The sequence below is a fragment of the Diplotaxodon limnothrissa genome, linkage group LG7, assembly GCF_057381915.1.
Source record: "Diplotaxodon limnothrissa isolate DT_005_m linkage group LG7, D_limnothrissa_male_GT1.1, whole genome shotgun sequence".
NCBI classification, from domain to species: domain Eukaryota; kingdom Metazoa; phylum Chordata; class Actinopteri; order Cichliformes; family Cichlidae; genus Diplotaxodon; species Diplotaxodon limnothrissa.
The window spans coordinates 52,202,108-52,219,438 of NC_140602.1; the positions used below are offsets into that span (position 1 = coordinate 52,202,108).

The following is a 17,331-nucleotide window of genomic DNA, read 5'->3' on the forward strand; positions in this document are numbered from 1 at the left end:
TTGTCTGGAGATCTTGGTCCTGTTGCACGACCCAGTTTGAGCCCAAGTTTTAGCTGTTGGACAGATGGCCTCACATTTGGTCTCATCTGTGCAAAGGGCATTGTTTCAGAAGTCGTGTGGTTCAGATGCAACTTGGCAAACCCGCTGTGCTATGCTGTGCTGTTATGTCGCTTTCTCCCTTCCAAACAAGCCAGACTTGTTCAGTCGTTTTCTCATTGTACTGTCATAAACCTTTACATTTAACATACTAGCTGAAGCCTGTAAAGTCTGAGATGTAGCTCTGGGGTCCAGTTTCTCTGAGAATTGCACAGTGTGACTCCTGAGGCTGTTGCATTGTTTTAATTGTGTTAAGATTAGCAAATTTTGTAGAGGTGTTCTAACTTGCTGATGATCAGTTAATCAAGTACATTTGATTAGCAGGGCTAAGTGTTACTTACCCTCTTAATTCCTATTGGAAGCGGGAAGGGTGTGATTAGTTTCTAACAGGACTGCAAACAGTCCTGTGAAGTCTCTTTTTTTCACAGGATTATATATTGGAAAAAGTCACAGTTAAAGTATAATCTAGTTATAGGAACTGTAACTTACTTGGCTCTAAGCAGATCCTGATCTTTGAGGACAGACCCTTGCAGATAGATGACTCTTTGAGACCACAGAGGGATCTGCAGCACCCTTCGCACCTGGAGGTCCATTTCAGTTGGGCACAGGATCACCACATAGTAATCCTTGAAGATTATGTAAGAACCACATCAGTATCTCAAAAGAGGAATTTCTATGTAAATGGAGACACACCATGTCAGTCATTATCACTTGTAAGTAAACCTCGAGCACGTGTATGTAACGGTCGTTACCTGCAGTCGTGGATGAGCGTAGAATTCATTGAGAAAGTCCATGAGCAGGTCTATTTTGAGTGCGCTGACACACAGCACAACATGTTTCTCTGTCTGTGCTCTGTGGCGGCTGTAATTCCCCCCAGACTTCTGTCTCTCCATCCACAGGTAGATCAGCTCTTCAAACTGACAAGCAGCAAGCGATGCAAAGGTCACACGAGGAAATGTAAACGGATCCAAAGATTATTTCAGTATCTTTGTACCTGAAGAGGCAGCACCACCAGGGCCACGCAGATCATGATGACTACCAGTAACTGGGAAGGCCATATGCGGGGAGTCACATCTCCGAAGCCCACAGTGGAGAAGGTGACAATGCAGAAGTAGAACGAAGTGAAGAGGGAGAGGTTTTTGCCTGCTCGTTCCAGGTGCTGAATCCCACACGTGCTGTATACAAACAAATACGAAGTCAGCATATACAGCTACAGCATGTAGGTTGGTTATGAACCTGGACATAGAGGCCACAAGGAATAGATAAATAAATATGCTGTATTAACAACTAAAAGGTTTGTTTAAATATTAATAAAAAATAAACATTAAGCTTTTGTTTGTCATTTTGACTTCATAACTGATATTTTAATTCATTTTGAGCATTTCTCAGCTAGCAAAAATGGTTTGGATCACTCTTCACCGTTACAATTATACTTTAACCAGTAGTATAGAGTAGAAGAAATCAAAGCACAAAGCTGGTGGGTGCTTTTCAAAGTTTTCACTGTAAATTCTCTTCTTTTAAAGCTGTTGCATCAACCTCCACTGTATAATCTGAAAATGTCTAAGTTCCTGTACGGCTATATCACTGAAATGTGATCTCATACGCTTGTTTTGCACTCGGCTGCGGCAACGGTGTCACATTTACCAGGTCACAAAAAGCAAGAGTATACAGCAAGCTGAAATAACACAAAAACACGGTGGATGCCAGGAGATGTGACGTCAGCTGTCTCACTGTGATGGCATCAGCCACACATGGATAAATCAGTGGATTTGTTTACTTTATTAGTTTGTTTTGCAGTTTTCTTCATTAATATAATTATGATTATGATCTCAATTGCTAGTTTTGAATCATCTGTATAACATGATTTTCATATTTTTAATTTTATGGCCCCATTCAGAGTTAAATAAAGCAGGGTATATTTTGGAGTCCGCCTGCCTTGTGATTGGCAGGTCGCTACCATATGAGTGCACAGAGTCACTCGATTTCTCAGTCAGAGCCAACCATTGCTTGTCACCTCTGGTTTCCAAAAACCAAGACGCTGATGGTGAAAATGCTCAGCTCCAGGCTTCAAAACAACAGTTTATAAAAAGCTCACATAATCATGGTTACATCTGTGTTTTACGTACTGTCTATGAGTTTAACTACCCTGCAGTGAACTAAACAGCACTGTCAAAGTTATGCTCCCATAATATTTGGAATTATCTGGATCACCATTTTTAGTATCGCTTAGTAATTATTAAAAATATAAATAAAAATCTGCACAGTTCTTTCACATTTTAGCAAACACAGACAGAAGCACAATATGTCACCACTCTGAACAGAATGGTTTTACAGTCCCTGCAGAGGCAGGCTCACCCAGTGAAGACGAGGCAGAGCAGGGTGCAGATCAGAATGAGGACCTGGTTAAACATGGCCGAGTTGGTCCTCTGGATCGCTCGATGGACATCGTTCTACCATAAACAACATACAGCAGTTATAGTTAAAAACCTATTCATTTTCTTCTGCTTATCAAATTCAGAGTTATAGGGGGAGGCTGAAGCCTATCACAGCTGTCACAGGACGAGGGTACACTGTTGTAGGGTTAATACACAGAGACAGATAATAGGTCACATCTAGAGTCAATTTAGGATCTCTAATTAATCCAACCCCATGCATGTTTTTTGGATTGTGGGAGGAAGCTGGAATACCTGGAGCAAACCCAAGCAGACACAGTGAAGGCATGCAATAGGACCAGTCTGGATTTGAACTAAGCTCCTGCCTGTTGTGAGGTGACAGTGAGTACTACCACTGGACCACTGTGTTTCCCAAGGATACAAATGCTTATAATCAGTGACACTGCGTCTACCCCTGTTCCATTTAATTGTGAATTCGTTTAGCGGTTGCAGATGCTTCTACTCTTGTATGCTCCCCACTGCAGTCTGCAGAGCAACATGATAAAATGCACACAGCACTGAAAATAATCCCTAATGAGCTCCCTCCTGTGTGCAGCACAAACAGAGCAGAACCAAAGAAGGATTTTTTGTTGTTACAGTGTGGATGTCGGGGAGTACGAAGGCCTCTATAAATCAGTGCAGTTAAAATGTCTGAAGTAAATCAATAAGCTGTTGAAAACTGGTCATTAATAGACAAAATTCAGTTAACTGCTTTGACTTACGATCATATTCTCCAAAGCACATTTGGCCAACCAGCAGTTGAGAAACACAGGAATGAAAATGTTCCTTATCGAGGGCCAGAAAATCTGAGGAGAGGTAGAAAACACTTCATTTCAGAGTTTTCTCAAACAATAAAAATCTCACAGCAGTGGGTCATATGTCTGCAGCTTAAACGTGCTACCTGTGAAAATTAAAACTTTTAAGTATTACTGTGTAACGTTTTTATACCCAGAATCATTAAAGAGGAATACTCTGCACTGTCTTAGTCAGCTATGATGTTTGTAGTTCTATCTTCTCTGTCCATGTAGCTCAATCTGCACAAAATGTCAGTGTTACCTCTCTAGTACTTGTTGTAGTTGAGCATTTTCATATAAGAGCTAATCAAAGCAAGCATGCAGCATTAATTACAGCAAGGGCAATGATTTGAATGTTGATGACCCTCTTGTGACAGGCAGATGCACACTTGTCCTGCACATTGATGTAGTTTGGCACCAACAAACTAGTCCTTAATGAAACTTGTTTTATCTTTTAGAGTAGCAAGGCCAAGACTTCTTTAAAGAGACAATTCTGCTGAGCTTGAAATGATTATTTTTTTCTGGCCATCTGGCCACCACAAATCAAGGTGCCATCCATTAGAAAGTACACCCTCTTTAGATTCTATCTATCTTAATATAATCAAAAAACATTATCTTAAGAACAGATAAATACATTTGGAGTAACAACAACATGACAGTAAACCTAAGCAGAAGAGTGTGTAAAAAAATCCAGTACACCCTACCAATCGGACCTAAGAGGTTAAGTAGCAGCCAGGTGCTGATTAAGAGACCATCATTATGCGTGAGTACACCTAATGAGGGTATTACAGGAGCAGAAGTTTTTGCAGTTTGCTGGTCCAGAGCATTCAGTGTGCTTTAACACAATACGGAAGACGAAAGAACTCAGCAACCATCTTTGAGAAGCAACTGCTGCTGCTCATCAATCTGGGAGGGAGTATTACGTCCATCATTTATACAATGCATACAATCCTTCATACAATGAGAATGATTCTTCAAAAGTGGAAAACATTCAAGATAGTAACCAATCTTCCCAGAGGTGGACATAGCATAACACCTTATACCAACTATCAAATCGTCACAGTAGAGGGGTGACGATTTGTTTATTTTGCAGCAACAGGTGCTGGGGACCTTGCAGTCTTAGAATCAACCACAAACTCCTCTGTATAGCAATAATTCCAGAGGCCACATGTTTAATGAGCTCAAGTAAAGCATCAAATCTATAACAAAGTTAAAAGGGAGTTTTTCCTTTCCACTTTTGCCAAAGTGCTTGCTCATAGGGGTCATATGATTGTTGGCTTTTTCTCTGTATGTATTATTGTAGGATCTACCTTACAATATAAAGCGCCTTGAGGCGACTGTTGTGTGATTTGGTGTTGTATAAATATATGGAATTGAACTGAATTGAATTTATTTATTTTTTTTTTATTTTTTTTTTTTTTCTAAATGACATCAGAAACAGCAGTATGCGACATTACGTGATGGCAGAGCTTCAGTTCATCCTTTGTCATTTTTTTTTTTTTTTTTTTTAATAAATAGGACAGGGGGAATGAATGAGAGAAAGAGGGGGAGAGAAAGAAAGAAAACCAAAGGGGAGAAGAGACGGTGAGAAGGGGGGGGAAGAGAGAGAAAAGAAAAAAAAAAGAACTCCTGGGTCACCTGTATGGAGAAAAAAACAAACAAACAAAAAAAAACAAACAGAGGAGACAGCAAACAACAAAGAGCAACATAATAATAGAGAAAACAAAGCACCATCACAATAAACTAGCTAGTCATAGATATCAATATTTACTAAATAATAAACGATATTGTGCAGCACGCAAGATAGACAGCGCACAGTGTGCTTTGAGGTAGCAGCCAAGAAAGCTTTAGTCCGCGTCTGTGAATACCCATGTGTGCATACCTGTGTGGATCAGCATGCTTGCATTCCAAAGGTTTCTCCATGTAATGATCTGCTAGGGAGTGTGGGGGGGCCACAGCCCCGTCCTCCAGGGTGTGAAGCGGGTATGGAGGAGATCAAAACTCCAGACATCCAGAGGCCCCCAGAACACAAGAGACCATGGAAGACCAACAGAGGGGCAGCCGCGCCACTGTTCCAGTAAGAGCTGAGGAGAGTCCCAGATGAGGGCTCACCCAGCAGCCGCGGAGCAGAAGTCAGGGGGAGTTGCAGTGACGCGCCCGTGAGCTCCGCCGGCCCCCAGCTGTGCCTGAGTCACCTCCAAAGGGGCCCGAGCGAGCCCCAGGCCCCAGGCCCCGACAAGCGGCCGCCAAGGAGTGAGCCGGTGTGTACCCGGACGCCCACCCCCAGACACAAAGAACCACCAACACACCGACACCTGAGGGAGTCCGCCACCGGCAGGGGAAGTGGTGGTGGGTGGAGATAGGCCTCCAAACCTTGGAGGGCCTGAGGTGTCCCCAGAGAGGTGGCGTCTGATACCCAACCTGACATATAGACACAGACATACAGGCACACACAGACACAAACATCCATTCCCACCCTCATGCTCTCATATGCACTCACTCCACACTCAACCAGCGTGGAGACAGACATAAAGAGACGCTGTACACACAATCACACTCCCCAAGCGTACTCTACAAACCGGGTCTAGGTACCCTTGCCCCTGAATTGAATTAAAAGAGCTGTGCATAAATAAACTGCAAAACTCAGTGAACTGAAGCAATGTTGCAGAAGAGAGTGGGCTAAAATTCCTCCACATCAATGTGAGAGAGTGATATAATCATATAGAAAATGGTTGCTAACTATTAAAGTTATTGCTGCTAAAAGTGATTCCACAAGCTTCTGAATCATAGGATGTGCTTAATTTTTCATGGAGTGCTTCTGCATAATAAAGCACATTTCAGGGTTGTCATGGTAAAACTTTTACCGTAATGATGAAGGGAACTGTGTTGATCATCTCTAGAAGAAAGGACACCTGGAATATCTGCTCCCAAATGTTCCCCTAAAAGTAAAAACAGGCACAGACTTTTAACACTTTCATCTGTAAGCACACAAAAGACAGTGAGTCACTGCAGAGATTCATTGTTGTCTGTCACCCTGCAAAACCACTTATTCCTTCACCTCAGCCATATCCTGCAATTACTGTCTGTCTTTAATGTAGCCTTGACAAATGACTTGGTCTAATTGCACCACTTATGGATTGTCAATCTAGCACATTGTAAGTGATTAATTGTACAGAATGCATTAATCATGTTTGAAGCCAGAGTGCTTTTTTTAGCACACTCTGTCTTACCTTGTAACTCAGATACATTAGTAACATAGTCTCCAGGAAACTAATGATGGCCACAATCACCTGTGCAAAAACAGGATATAAGACATACTTAATTATTTACAACAGCGTTGTCACAAATAATCTTCTAAGAATGACGCTCACCATGTTTTCACATGACGATCAGACATTTATGGTTTGCATTAGACAGTCAAATATTTGGTCAACAGCACAATTGAAAGCAGAGATGGGATCACTCCAGTTGCAACACCTGTCAATATGTTGATGTTCTGACACACGACCCATGTAGTCACTGCTACACTGTTACCTGATCGTGTGAGTACACATGGGTCGGAGAACCCCCGTCTTTAAAAATCGGCCATCATTTTCAACTACACACCTGTAAAGTATCTTGAATCCTGCACGGTTGTGACGCTATGCTGTTGAAATCTGTCCACAGACAGACAGACAGACAGACAGACAGACAGATATACAGAGAGACAGACAGACAGACAGATAAAGACCTGCCCGAGAACTCAAAATGGCTTTGTGGTAGTTCCACTTACAGAAGATGTTTCCAGGACAATTTGTCACAATGACACACACATGCACGCACACAGACACTCACAAGGTACAAACTGTACCAGCTGTGCCAATGAGGCCGGCAAACACACACACAAGTTTATGCAACTCAGTGAAAGTCATTGAAAGTTTTGCTTTATGTGCTCTTTCTTCTCTTGTGACTCACTTGAATGGCCCAGACAGGAAGCTTCCTATCCACCCAGAAGATCAACTCCCTGACAGAGAGAGCACACAACAGTGACAATTGTACTACATTTAACAACAAATTCCCTCCAAATCAAAGAAAAATTGTACATGATTGGTGTCTATACCATCAGTGACAACGTGAGATAAACAGAAGACCAAGCTGGCAGGGATCTCTTTACATAAATGTTGATAAAAAGGGAAAATCCGATAATGAAAACACCGATGGCCTGCCAGAATAACTAATAAGGTGAATGGAAGAAATGAGGTATCAGACCAAACAAAGAGCTGAAAGAAATCACACCTTTTGCTGCTTACCAGTTAATTTCTCTGTCCTGCACTGAACCGTTCCACTGACAGTCGACACTGTGGAGTAGTGATGATGGTAAGGGAGGAAGGCAGCAAAATAGCAGGAAGTGAAACATGAACATGGGAGGATTTCTGCAGCTGAACTAGATCGTAGACACGTCAGTTTATTAAAGCAAAGTATGAGTTCCTAAATCTTCATACTGAATTAAAATAGAATGCTAGATCTTTTCACACTTTTTAAAAATTTTAAAAACTTAAATATGAAACATACATTTATTTATTAATGATCATTTGATTTGTGTAAAAATTAAAGCACACAACAAGCCAATTAATCAAGTTAACCACCCAAAGGAGCTGGCCAGCTCCTCATAGATAACTGTATGGAAAAGAGAAAAGGCTTCCTGTTCTGTCCTATAAGCAAATCTTTGCTTTATCTATTGGTCCTATAAGACATATCTTCAGTCATCAAAGTTGAACCTTTGTTATATTTCTCATATAACAAAACGCTTTTATACTCACACCTACAGCCAATTTAGAATCACTGGAATTAGTATTAAACTGAAATGCCTGATGTTTGGACTGTGGGAGTAAGCCAAACTAATTCTGGGAGAAACCATGCAAGCACAAAGGGAACATGCAAAATCCACACAGAAAGGCCCCACACTGCTGGTGGAGTCAAGCCCAGGAGCTTCTTGTTCTGAGGTGACTATCTGTGGAATCAAACTCTGATTACCAGTTATTCATGGTCACAACAGCAGATAGATAAAGCACAGCAAAAAGTTGATGGGGCAGACACTGGAATGAGACATTACCTCTACAGATCACCACTGACTGGCCTAAAGTTATCTAGAGTCACTGAGAGGCGACTCTAGATGAACAGATGCAAACTGGGAGGTCTGCACTCGTTTGCGTGTAGCAGCTCTAGAATTGGCAGTTTTACACATAATATTTATTCAATTCATAATAATTTGGTTTTTAAAAAATGAGAAAGGGACCACTTTCATGAGTAAATCATAGTATGTGACATTTAGGTCTTATGATGCGTACAATAGATACAGTATCCTATATATAGTATCGCACATGAGCATGCTGTGTCATCTAAATGACACCAAAGGAGGCTGCTGTTGCTGTGATTACGCAGACTCCAGGGCTTCTAAATAGATATTATGATCCCGACCTGTGGAACAGTCCTCCTACATATAATATGCAGAGCAACCTTAACCAGTAACCTTATATTCAGTACTCAGTACTCGGCATTTTATTTGCAGTTTAGCTTCTTTTTTCACCTTTTTTTGTTGCTTTCCTTTAAAGAATTAATCAACTGCAATGGATGAATAACAAATCTTAACATTATAATTGTTTTTTTCATTTTTTGAGAGTGTTGTGATAACATTGCGTTAGAATGTGCTTGATAAAAATCCTCGACTTGACCTGAAAACCTTTATTTTAAACAAACCATTTGTTGTTGCCACTGGGAGCGTTTTGCTGTGCAGCGCTGTGGCTGGCGCCTGCGCTCTGAGCGGGGTTGTCTGTCATTACTCTGATGATGTACAGCAGACAGGTGAGCAGCTTCAGGGAAAAGTTGAACACACGAATCCTGAGGCCTGAAGGCAAAAGAAAATAAGATTTGTATAAATAAATCTTATTTGTAAGTAAGATTTATTGTGACAGTGTGTACATAGGCTTTCCTGTGTTTAAGTTTAAACTGTATTTAACACAGTGTCATTTCTTCAGAGTAAATCTCTGACAGGTAAGGAAAAAACATCTGGGATTCTCCACAGGTGTTCTCATACAATGGTGGAAATAATCATTTGATCCCGGGCTGAATTTGTAAGTTTGTCTCTAATTTTTAAAATATTTTTATAATTTTTATAGTTTTTTGGAGAGAGACAAAACATCAACCAAAAATCCAGAAAAAACAAATTACATGAATTATATCATTGATTTTCATGTCAGTGATTCTTAAGCAAAGTCTAACTTAATACTTGGGGGAGAAACTTTTGTTGGAAAGCACAGCGGCAATATGTTTCTTGTAGCTGGTCACCATGTTTCACACATCTCAGGGGGAATTTTAGCCCACTCCTCTTTACAGAAACTCTCTAAATCCTTTAGGTTTCGTGGTTGCTGCTTGGCAACTCAAAGGTTCAGCTCCATCCACAGATTTTCTCCAGGACTGAGATTTGGAGACTTGCTAAGCCACTCCATCACCTTAATTTGCTTCTTCTTTAATCACTCCTTTGTTGGCTCTGTGGTTTCTTTTAAGTCACTGTCATGCTGGAAGACCCATCTTCAGTGTTCTGGCTGAGAGAAGAGATTTTATGGTACACTGCCCAGTCCATTGCCCCATTAATCCGATGAAGGTGTCCATCATCGGATTGCCCCAAACAGCTCCAAAGCACAACGTTTCCACCTCTGTGCTTGACTGTGGGGATTGTGTTCTTTGGATCATATTATTATTAAATATTTCATTCAAAATAAGACACACAACTACAACGTCGGAAAAGACCCAGGGAAACCGAGTTGACGATAGAAACCCTGAAAACCACAAATTCCACACCAGAGTCTCAACTCTCGCGGCTTAAGATGGGCCTGTACATGTGCCCAATTGAGCAGGGGACATGGCCTGTATTTATATAGCGCTTTTACTAGTCCCTAAGGACCCCAAAGCGCTTTACATATCCAGTCATCCACCCATTCACACACTGGTGATGGCAAGCTACATTGTAGCCACAGCTGCCCTGGGGCGCACTGACAGAGGTGAGGCTGCCGGACACTGGCGCCACCGGGCCCTCTGACCACCACCAGTAGGCAACGGGTGAAGTGTCTTGCCCAAGGACACAACGACCAAGACTGTCCAAGCCGGGGCTCGAACCTGCAACCTTCCGATTACAAGGCGAACTCCCAACTCTTGAGCCACGATCGCCCTGCAGGGTGCAGCAACATATCAATCTATATCAATTCCTTACAGTGTAGTAGTATGTTACCAGTGGAGTTCTTGGTGACTGTGGCCTCAACTACCTTAAGATCATTATCAAGCTCCACCCATGTGGTTTTGGGTGATCCACCACCTTTCTCGTGATCATCCTATGAGGCAAGATCTTGCATGGAGCTCCAGACTGAAGGCGACTGATGGTCATTTTATATTTCTTCCATTTCTGAATAATCACACCAACAACTGTAGCCCATTCCAGCCTTGTGCAGGTCTACAATCTCATCCCTGATGTCCTTTGGCAGATCTTTGGTCTTGCCCATGGTGGTGGAGCAGTTGGAATGGATGAAACAGATTCTGTGGGCAGGTGTGCTTTATACACATAATGACTTGAGATCAGGACCATCTCTAATTGCTTGGCTGATTTTTTGATTGATTGCAATTGACACATACTACCAATCTGCAGGAATCAGAATAATTCTGGCTGGGTTGTAGAGGATCAAATACTTATTTCACTCAGTGACATACAAATCAATTCACAATTCTTCATATAATGAGTCTTTTCTGGATTTTTAATTGATATTAAAATTAATATATAACTACCATGAAAATTTAAAACTGTTCTTTAGAAGTCAGCAAATGTACATATTCAATCATTATTTCCCCTTCTTTACACATTTGGGTCTTATTATGCACAGCTTTCTGGGTTTGCTTTTGTCGCGTTGCCCTTTAATGTGCCCTTTCAATTAAGCAGCACTCATCGTAAGAACATGAGATGGTGGCCGGTACCATCCACTTACTTGATCTTTGGTTTTTGATGAAGAAAAGCTTCAGGCGCTCCTTGAAAGTGTTTTCGTTCACATAAAACTCTACCTGCACCCTAACAGGTAAGAGAGGGAGAGAGACAGTCACACAAGAATCAGCAGCATTAACAGAGATACGAAGATGTTTTTCAAACCGACGACCTTAATACAGCATGAATATTCATAATGCTGTTTTTGTAATTATCTGCCTGAGGAGAGTTATGTAATTATCTGTGTCTGATTTAGTTTCCAATTACATGACAGGACTCCTGTAGGCCACGCAGTTTCAACTGAAGAAACCAAAGAGCAGCTGCTAGAGTGGAGCATCATTTTAGCCAGGAGTGAAGTTAAAAGAGACGAAGGTAAATATTTTTGCACATTTTTTGTATGCAAGACAACAACATTCATATTTTAAAAGGAAAAGAGAAGAGAACAGAGCCTTTTTTTTCTATTCCTCTGATATCATCATTAAAAAGGTCATATAGTAGATGGGAACAGTTTATGCAGATATCACTGTGTCAGTGACATCTATCAGTGGCATTGCTAGATTTCCATATCAGACCAAAGCATGTTTTATGATGAGAAATCCAACATCCAGAAATGGAATGAAAAGACGCGCTTGTGCATAAATGAATATTAGATTTGTTTCTGCACCATCCCACAGAAGGATTACACATGTTGTGCGAGACATTGTGCACACCCGTTTGTATTTGCTATTAAGAATGATATAATGAAGATGAAAATGTATATTCATCAGTGACTCCTTTACAAATTAACTGTGGTTATTGAGAAAATATCTTGAGTGTGAGGAGATTCATTTTTATTCTGGTATGCCTTAGTAACATTTTCAGTATCTCTCATCCTAATCCTGTTGCTGCTCATATTTATGCTAAATTAGAAATCACTGCATCTCCCCACACAGCTGCGTTTGTGCACTCTCAAAGCTGTCAAAGACTGATCCTCCTGCATCCCTGTGACAGCATCAGCCCATCCATCAGGTTTTGATGTGGAGGTCCAATCTAGTTTGAGTGCCTGTGACATTTTTTTCAAACTGTCGTGACTCCCAAGGAAAAACAACACGGGCACAATGAGAACATGAAAACTCCCAAAAAGAAGACACTTCAAATGTAAGACCCTGTTGCCAACAACTGACTGCCTGTGCTGTTGCTACTGTATCGCTTGGCTTATTACTCGTGCCAGCTGGTGAGATGCTTGAGTCAATATAGTACTGTGCAAAAGTTCTGAGTCACTCCTATTTTCTTATATTTCTCTTTGAAGGAGGGAGACTTACAACTTCTTTAAGGTTGTCTTGAGGAAAGGTTCACCAGACTTTCTGAAGGTCTTTCAAAGTTTTTCTTGCTGTTTTTTCACTAATTCACATTGTGCCTACACATACCAGAAGCAACAAGGTGATTCCCAGAGAGCTCTTAGCTAAACACTTGGTATATATCTGAGGAAACGTGTTGCAGAGGAAACAAGGTTTGAAGAAACTGGACAGTCAAGTCCAGGATAGCTGAGGATAAAATCAGAAGTGGCAGGTCTAATGAAGTACCTATAACAGATGAACAGTATTTTAAAGTCATGTCATTAAGAAATAGGGAAGGTAAATCCAGCAAAGACCTGACAAAAGACCTGGGAGTTGCATCTAGCCCTTCCAATTATCCATCTTCCAATTATCCAATGAAACCTTATCAGAAATGGTCTCAGTACAAGGATGGCTGTCAAGAAGACATTCTTAAGGAAGCTGTTTGGCAATAGCTTCATTTTTCAGCGAGGTGATAATCCCAAACACAGTTCAGTAAAATCATACCACACAGTGAAAACTAAAACACACCAGGATCTGCTGAGAATTGGCCTCGTCCTATCCTGGCCTCAACATTATTGAAGCAGTGTGGGATCATATTGACAGAGAAGGGAACAAAAGGTGGCCAATATCCATAAAAGAGCTTTGAATGTCCTCCAAGAAGCCTGGAGAACTATTTCTGAAGACTACATAAAGAAATGACAAGAAGGCTAGGCTAAGTGAGTTGAGGCTGTGCTGAAGTTAAAGGTGGTCAAACCAAATATTGACTTTTGTTAGAATTCTACCAACTCTGTTTTATCTCATTTACCTTATTTCCATCTATGTTTGCACAACTCAATAAATCACTGCATCTGTTTCTCATTTTCCTAGTAAAGTATTAGGAAATGAAGAGTGACTCAAGACTTTTGCACAGCGCTGTATACCTCATCAAATTATGCTAAATCCAAACTAGCTGGGATTAGGAGAGATTCCTTGGGAAAAAGAATCTCGCTTGTAAGGGGCTGGATCTTAGCTGAGCTGACACGGGCTGAAAGATGGGAAGAACCGAGGACAGCACAAACTATTACAGGGCTAACACAGAAAGAAAGGCAACCACCACACACTCTCACATCCACATGTCCATCCAATTTAAAACCACAAATTAACTTAACAAGCATGTTTTTGGACTGAAAGAGAAAACCAGAACACCAGGGGAAACCCACACAGGTAAAGAAAACAACAGTGAACCAGGAGGTTTAAAAACAAGCTTCTTGCTGTGTGGCAAAAAGAGAGAAAGTGCAAAAACTCCTTTGATCGCTATGAATGAAAGAGAATTTCAGTGCTGTCTTTGCAGTACTATTTTCTGATGCATGGGCATGGGAAGGTATGAAAAGGAAGGCATGAGAGAGATTAGCAGGATTTCAGAAAGGGTGAAAAACTGCAACGCTTCACTGATGCTCCATTAATCTCAAGTTTTGGCTTGTGGCTGAAAGGATCACAGTGGAAGGGAAAGGGCGGTGTGGGTTGTTGGATGCGGCACTAAAATGGCTATTACAGTTCTTCACGACACTAAAACTACATCACAGTGATGGAAACCCTTCAGTGAAAAAAACTGAGAGAACCGCTCTGCGATGAGAACTAAAAACATCTGTAACATGGGGCCAGCAGCGGGACAGAAATGGGCTCTGGAGGCAGAAACACTTCAAATGAGAGGCTGTGCTGTCGTATATGAGAGTCCTACAGATTGATCTCTGTCTGTGTCTGTCTGTCTGTCTATCGCGTCCTTATACCCTCCCACGCATACATAGGCCTAATGGGTACAAGTAATGGCCCTTAATCAGCTCCTGTTGAGCACACAATTACGAACTGAAGAGGTCTGATATTAGTCATACTGCAGTGTCACGTCGGAGTTTCAGGCAACAAGACGCACACTTCTGTGACCAATTAGATCTTTTTAAACGCTTGCTTGTGGCTCAGCGAGCGTGAGTGTGTGTGTGTGTGATCATTGCCTCGCTTTCATTAAATCAATGCAGCTCGAGGGGTTCATCAATAACAGCATAGACCTGTTGCTTCCAATCCAAAAGGCCCATTCATCAATTGACAGAAAATATATGGATTAATATATATGTAAAAAGTCCTCAAGCAAAAAGTCCCAAAAATCTTACAAACTTTCAGTTAATTTGTTTTTTCTTCTCATTTATGTGACACTAAGCTGACTTTTAAATTACCGCTAAAACAAATCAATTATTGGTACGACTGAAACAAAATGTACAAAGATTCAGTTCATGTGCGTCTCAGCAGTCAACATTTGCGCGTTTTCGTGACTGAAGACCTTTCCGTTTTCGACTACTTTAAATAGTCACCTTGCAAATTCGCGAGTGGGGGTTTTCACACTTGAACAAAAGAAGTACAGGAGTAACTGAGAACATAATAATCCACAATAGCGACCTTAAGATACCGTTTTACTTTCTATAATAGCAGAAGTGTCGATGCGTAAAGAAGAAATGACTTTCTGATCCTGGCCCCTATAAATAAATAAATAGGAAGGTTTTTTTTTTGTTTGTTTATTTTTCCACCTCTTATCAAACTCCTGCTTATCTCCTAATAACTCCTAATACGTAATAACTACGACTCTTCCCGCCTGAAAATAATAATTCACAGCAAAGAGAAGGGGGGAAAAAAGCCGTGGACAGCATTATTCTCCCGCCTCTTTACCGGCGCATCCACTTCCATTAACATTTGGACATCGTGCGCACTTCGGAGGGTAAATTCTCCTCTCCGCGTGGCCCTACCTCTGCCCGGCGTCACCACTACCAAACGTGTCCGACCTCCAGGTTGGGATGAGGATCTCCGGATCCATCGTGCAGGACACCTGTAGCTGCGTCGTGCAACCAGTTTGAATTCCTACAGATGACCAACGTGCCTCACTGCAGCTCTAAAATACCAGCGCAGCACTGCCGGAGGATGAACTGATTTTAGCTTTAACTTATGAAACGACACGATAAAGATAAGAAGATAAAAATAAGAAACCATAGACGAAGCGGTTTTTTTTTAAATATATTTTATTTTCAGATGCTTGTTGGAGTATTTTTAGAAATATATTCCCGCAGCTCGTTTTTATTTTTTATTTTTTCCCTTCTTTGCGCGGGCCTGTTGCCACAGCAACGTTGCTTTGACAGGAATAACCCTAACTGCTGCTGCTGCAGCATGGTCCTCTCCAGCAGCACAAAGCTGTAAACATTCACTGTGCCATATCAGAGAGATTGTCAGATGAACTCGGATTTGTTTTAATTTGCTGTTGGCATCAGCAGCATGTCAGCAGACTACCCTCAGCCTGTTGGAAGGAAGTTTTCATGACTCGGAGCTCGTACAGTCTCAATGAATGTGCCGCCTTACCGTCTGTTCTTCTGTCTGATCATGCTAAACACAAGTTGGTGATGACGCTCGCTTTGCTCTGCAGGATGTGGTGGATTGAGACAAAAACAGAAAGATGATGCACTTTTACAAAAAGAAAAATGAACAGGCAGTGCAGATGAAAGGAAAATCAAGAGGACTGATCTGGCAGTCACCCTCCCTTCAGTCTCCCACCTCTTTGTCTCCTCTAAATTTGCGATGTCTGAAGTACTAATTTATAGATGACCTTGCCCCCAGCAGTCAGTGCTTTTGAAAATAGGAGGAAAGGCCATCCCTCTTGAACCCCCTTTCGCCCACACCAGTACAGCCACTCAGTGTGGCTTCTGAGTTGCACGTGAACACCCTTACATCACAGCCTCTGCCTGTAAGACACATCATGGTGTTCAGGATCACAAAGTTTAGATAAAAATCAGGTAGGGGATAGTCAAGGCAGGGCAGTCAAACATAAGGCTCGGGGGCCAGAATTGGTCTGGCAAAGACTCCAATCCAGCTCAGTGGAAGGCTTTGGAAAATCTAAAGGGGGGCATAGATCATGAACGTTTAACAGTATTTTCATGTTTTACAGCTTTTTCTATTAATAAATAACTTTATCATAGCCATTTATACTACTTTAAAAGTTACATAATAGATAAACAATTAATATCTACTTTAGATATTTTCTACTACAGACAAAACAAGCTTTAATATAACACAAGACAGTCTGGGCAGTGGACCTTTTCTGTTGTTTTACACATTGATCATGTAGCAAACTGAGACATATTTTTGAAATTGGACTCAGTTGTGGCAAATTATGTTGCCACTACTGAGTGTTGATTCCTTTAGAAAGGAACCTTTGAGTGAGGGATGATTCCCCGGACAGATGTGACCGGTGACATTTGGGGTTTCAAGACACAGCTCTTGACTTGACCACTGGAACGCTAACCTGAAGCATCAGTCCCCTATAAACAACACTATCTCCTAAGGACAGAAGATGCGCTCATTTGCAGGGACAGAACAGAAAAAAAGATGGGAAACCATTTAAATAGGAGCTGGAAAGGTTTGGAGCTTTCTCGAAGAGAAAACGAGGATAGCTGTGAGGACAGCTGGAGAAAAGGTCATCTTTGACTAAAAGCATTGGCAGAGCTTGTTGTTATTCCTCATCAAACAAAACAGATATGACAAATATTACAAATAGCTCTACAGTCTGAAATGCTTGCTGCTGCTGTTATCACTTCTAAAATTACATCTGATCATACCTCTCCAGCGGTCCATCTGGAGAACACGCGATTATGCACTGAATAAACATCCCGAGGACGTTTTAG

At 41.3% G+C, this 17,331-nt stretch overlaps 1 protein-coding gene across 1 annotated transcript in view; it reads right to left on the reverse strand.

Annotated features, from left to right (window-relative positions):
- Positions 1–17,331, reverse strand: part of kcnt1a (potassium sodium-activated channel subfamily T member 1a) — a 40,901-nt gene that overhangs the window by 19,249 nt on the left and 4,321 nt on the right. Inside the window, exons 3-13 of the mRNA XM_085358405.1 lie at positions 11,332–11,411; positions 9,059–9,206; positions 7,612–7,659; positions 7,277–7,325; positions 6,553–6,612; positions 6,187–6,261; positions 3,251–3,334; positions 2,452–2,546; positions 1,091–1,271; positions 849–1,013; positions 586–722 (exon numbers count right to left, since the gene is read on the reverse strand). Coding sequence (XP_085214531.1) covers positions 586–722; positions 849–1,013; positions 1,091–1,271; positions 2,452–2,546; positions 3,251–3,334; positions 6,187–6,261; positions 6,553–6,612; positions 7,277–7,325; positions 7,612–7,659; positions 9,059–9,206; positions 11,332–11,411 — 1,122 coding nt within the window. The remainder of the gene's footprint in view (positions 1–585; positions 723–848; positions 1,014–1,090; positions 1,272–2,451; positions 2,547–3,250; positions 3,335–6,186; positions 6,262–6,552; positions 6,613–7,276; positions 7,326–7,611; positions 7,660–9,058; positions 9,207–11,331; positions 11,412–17,331) is intronic.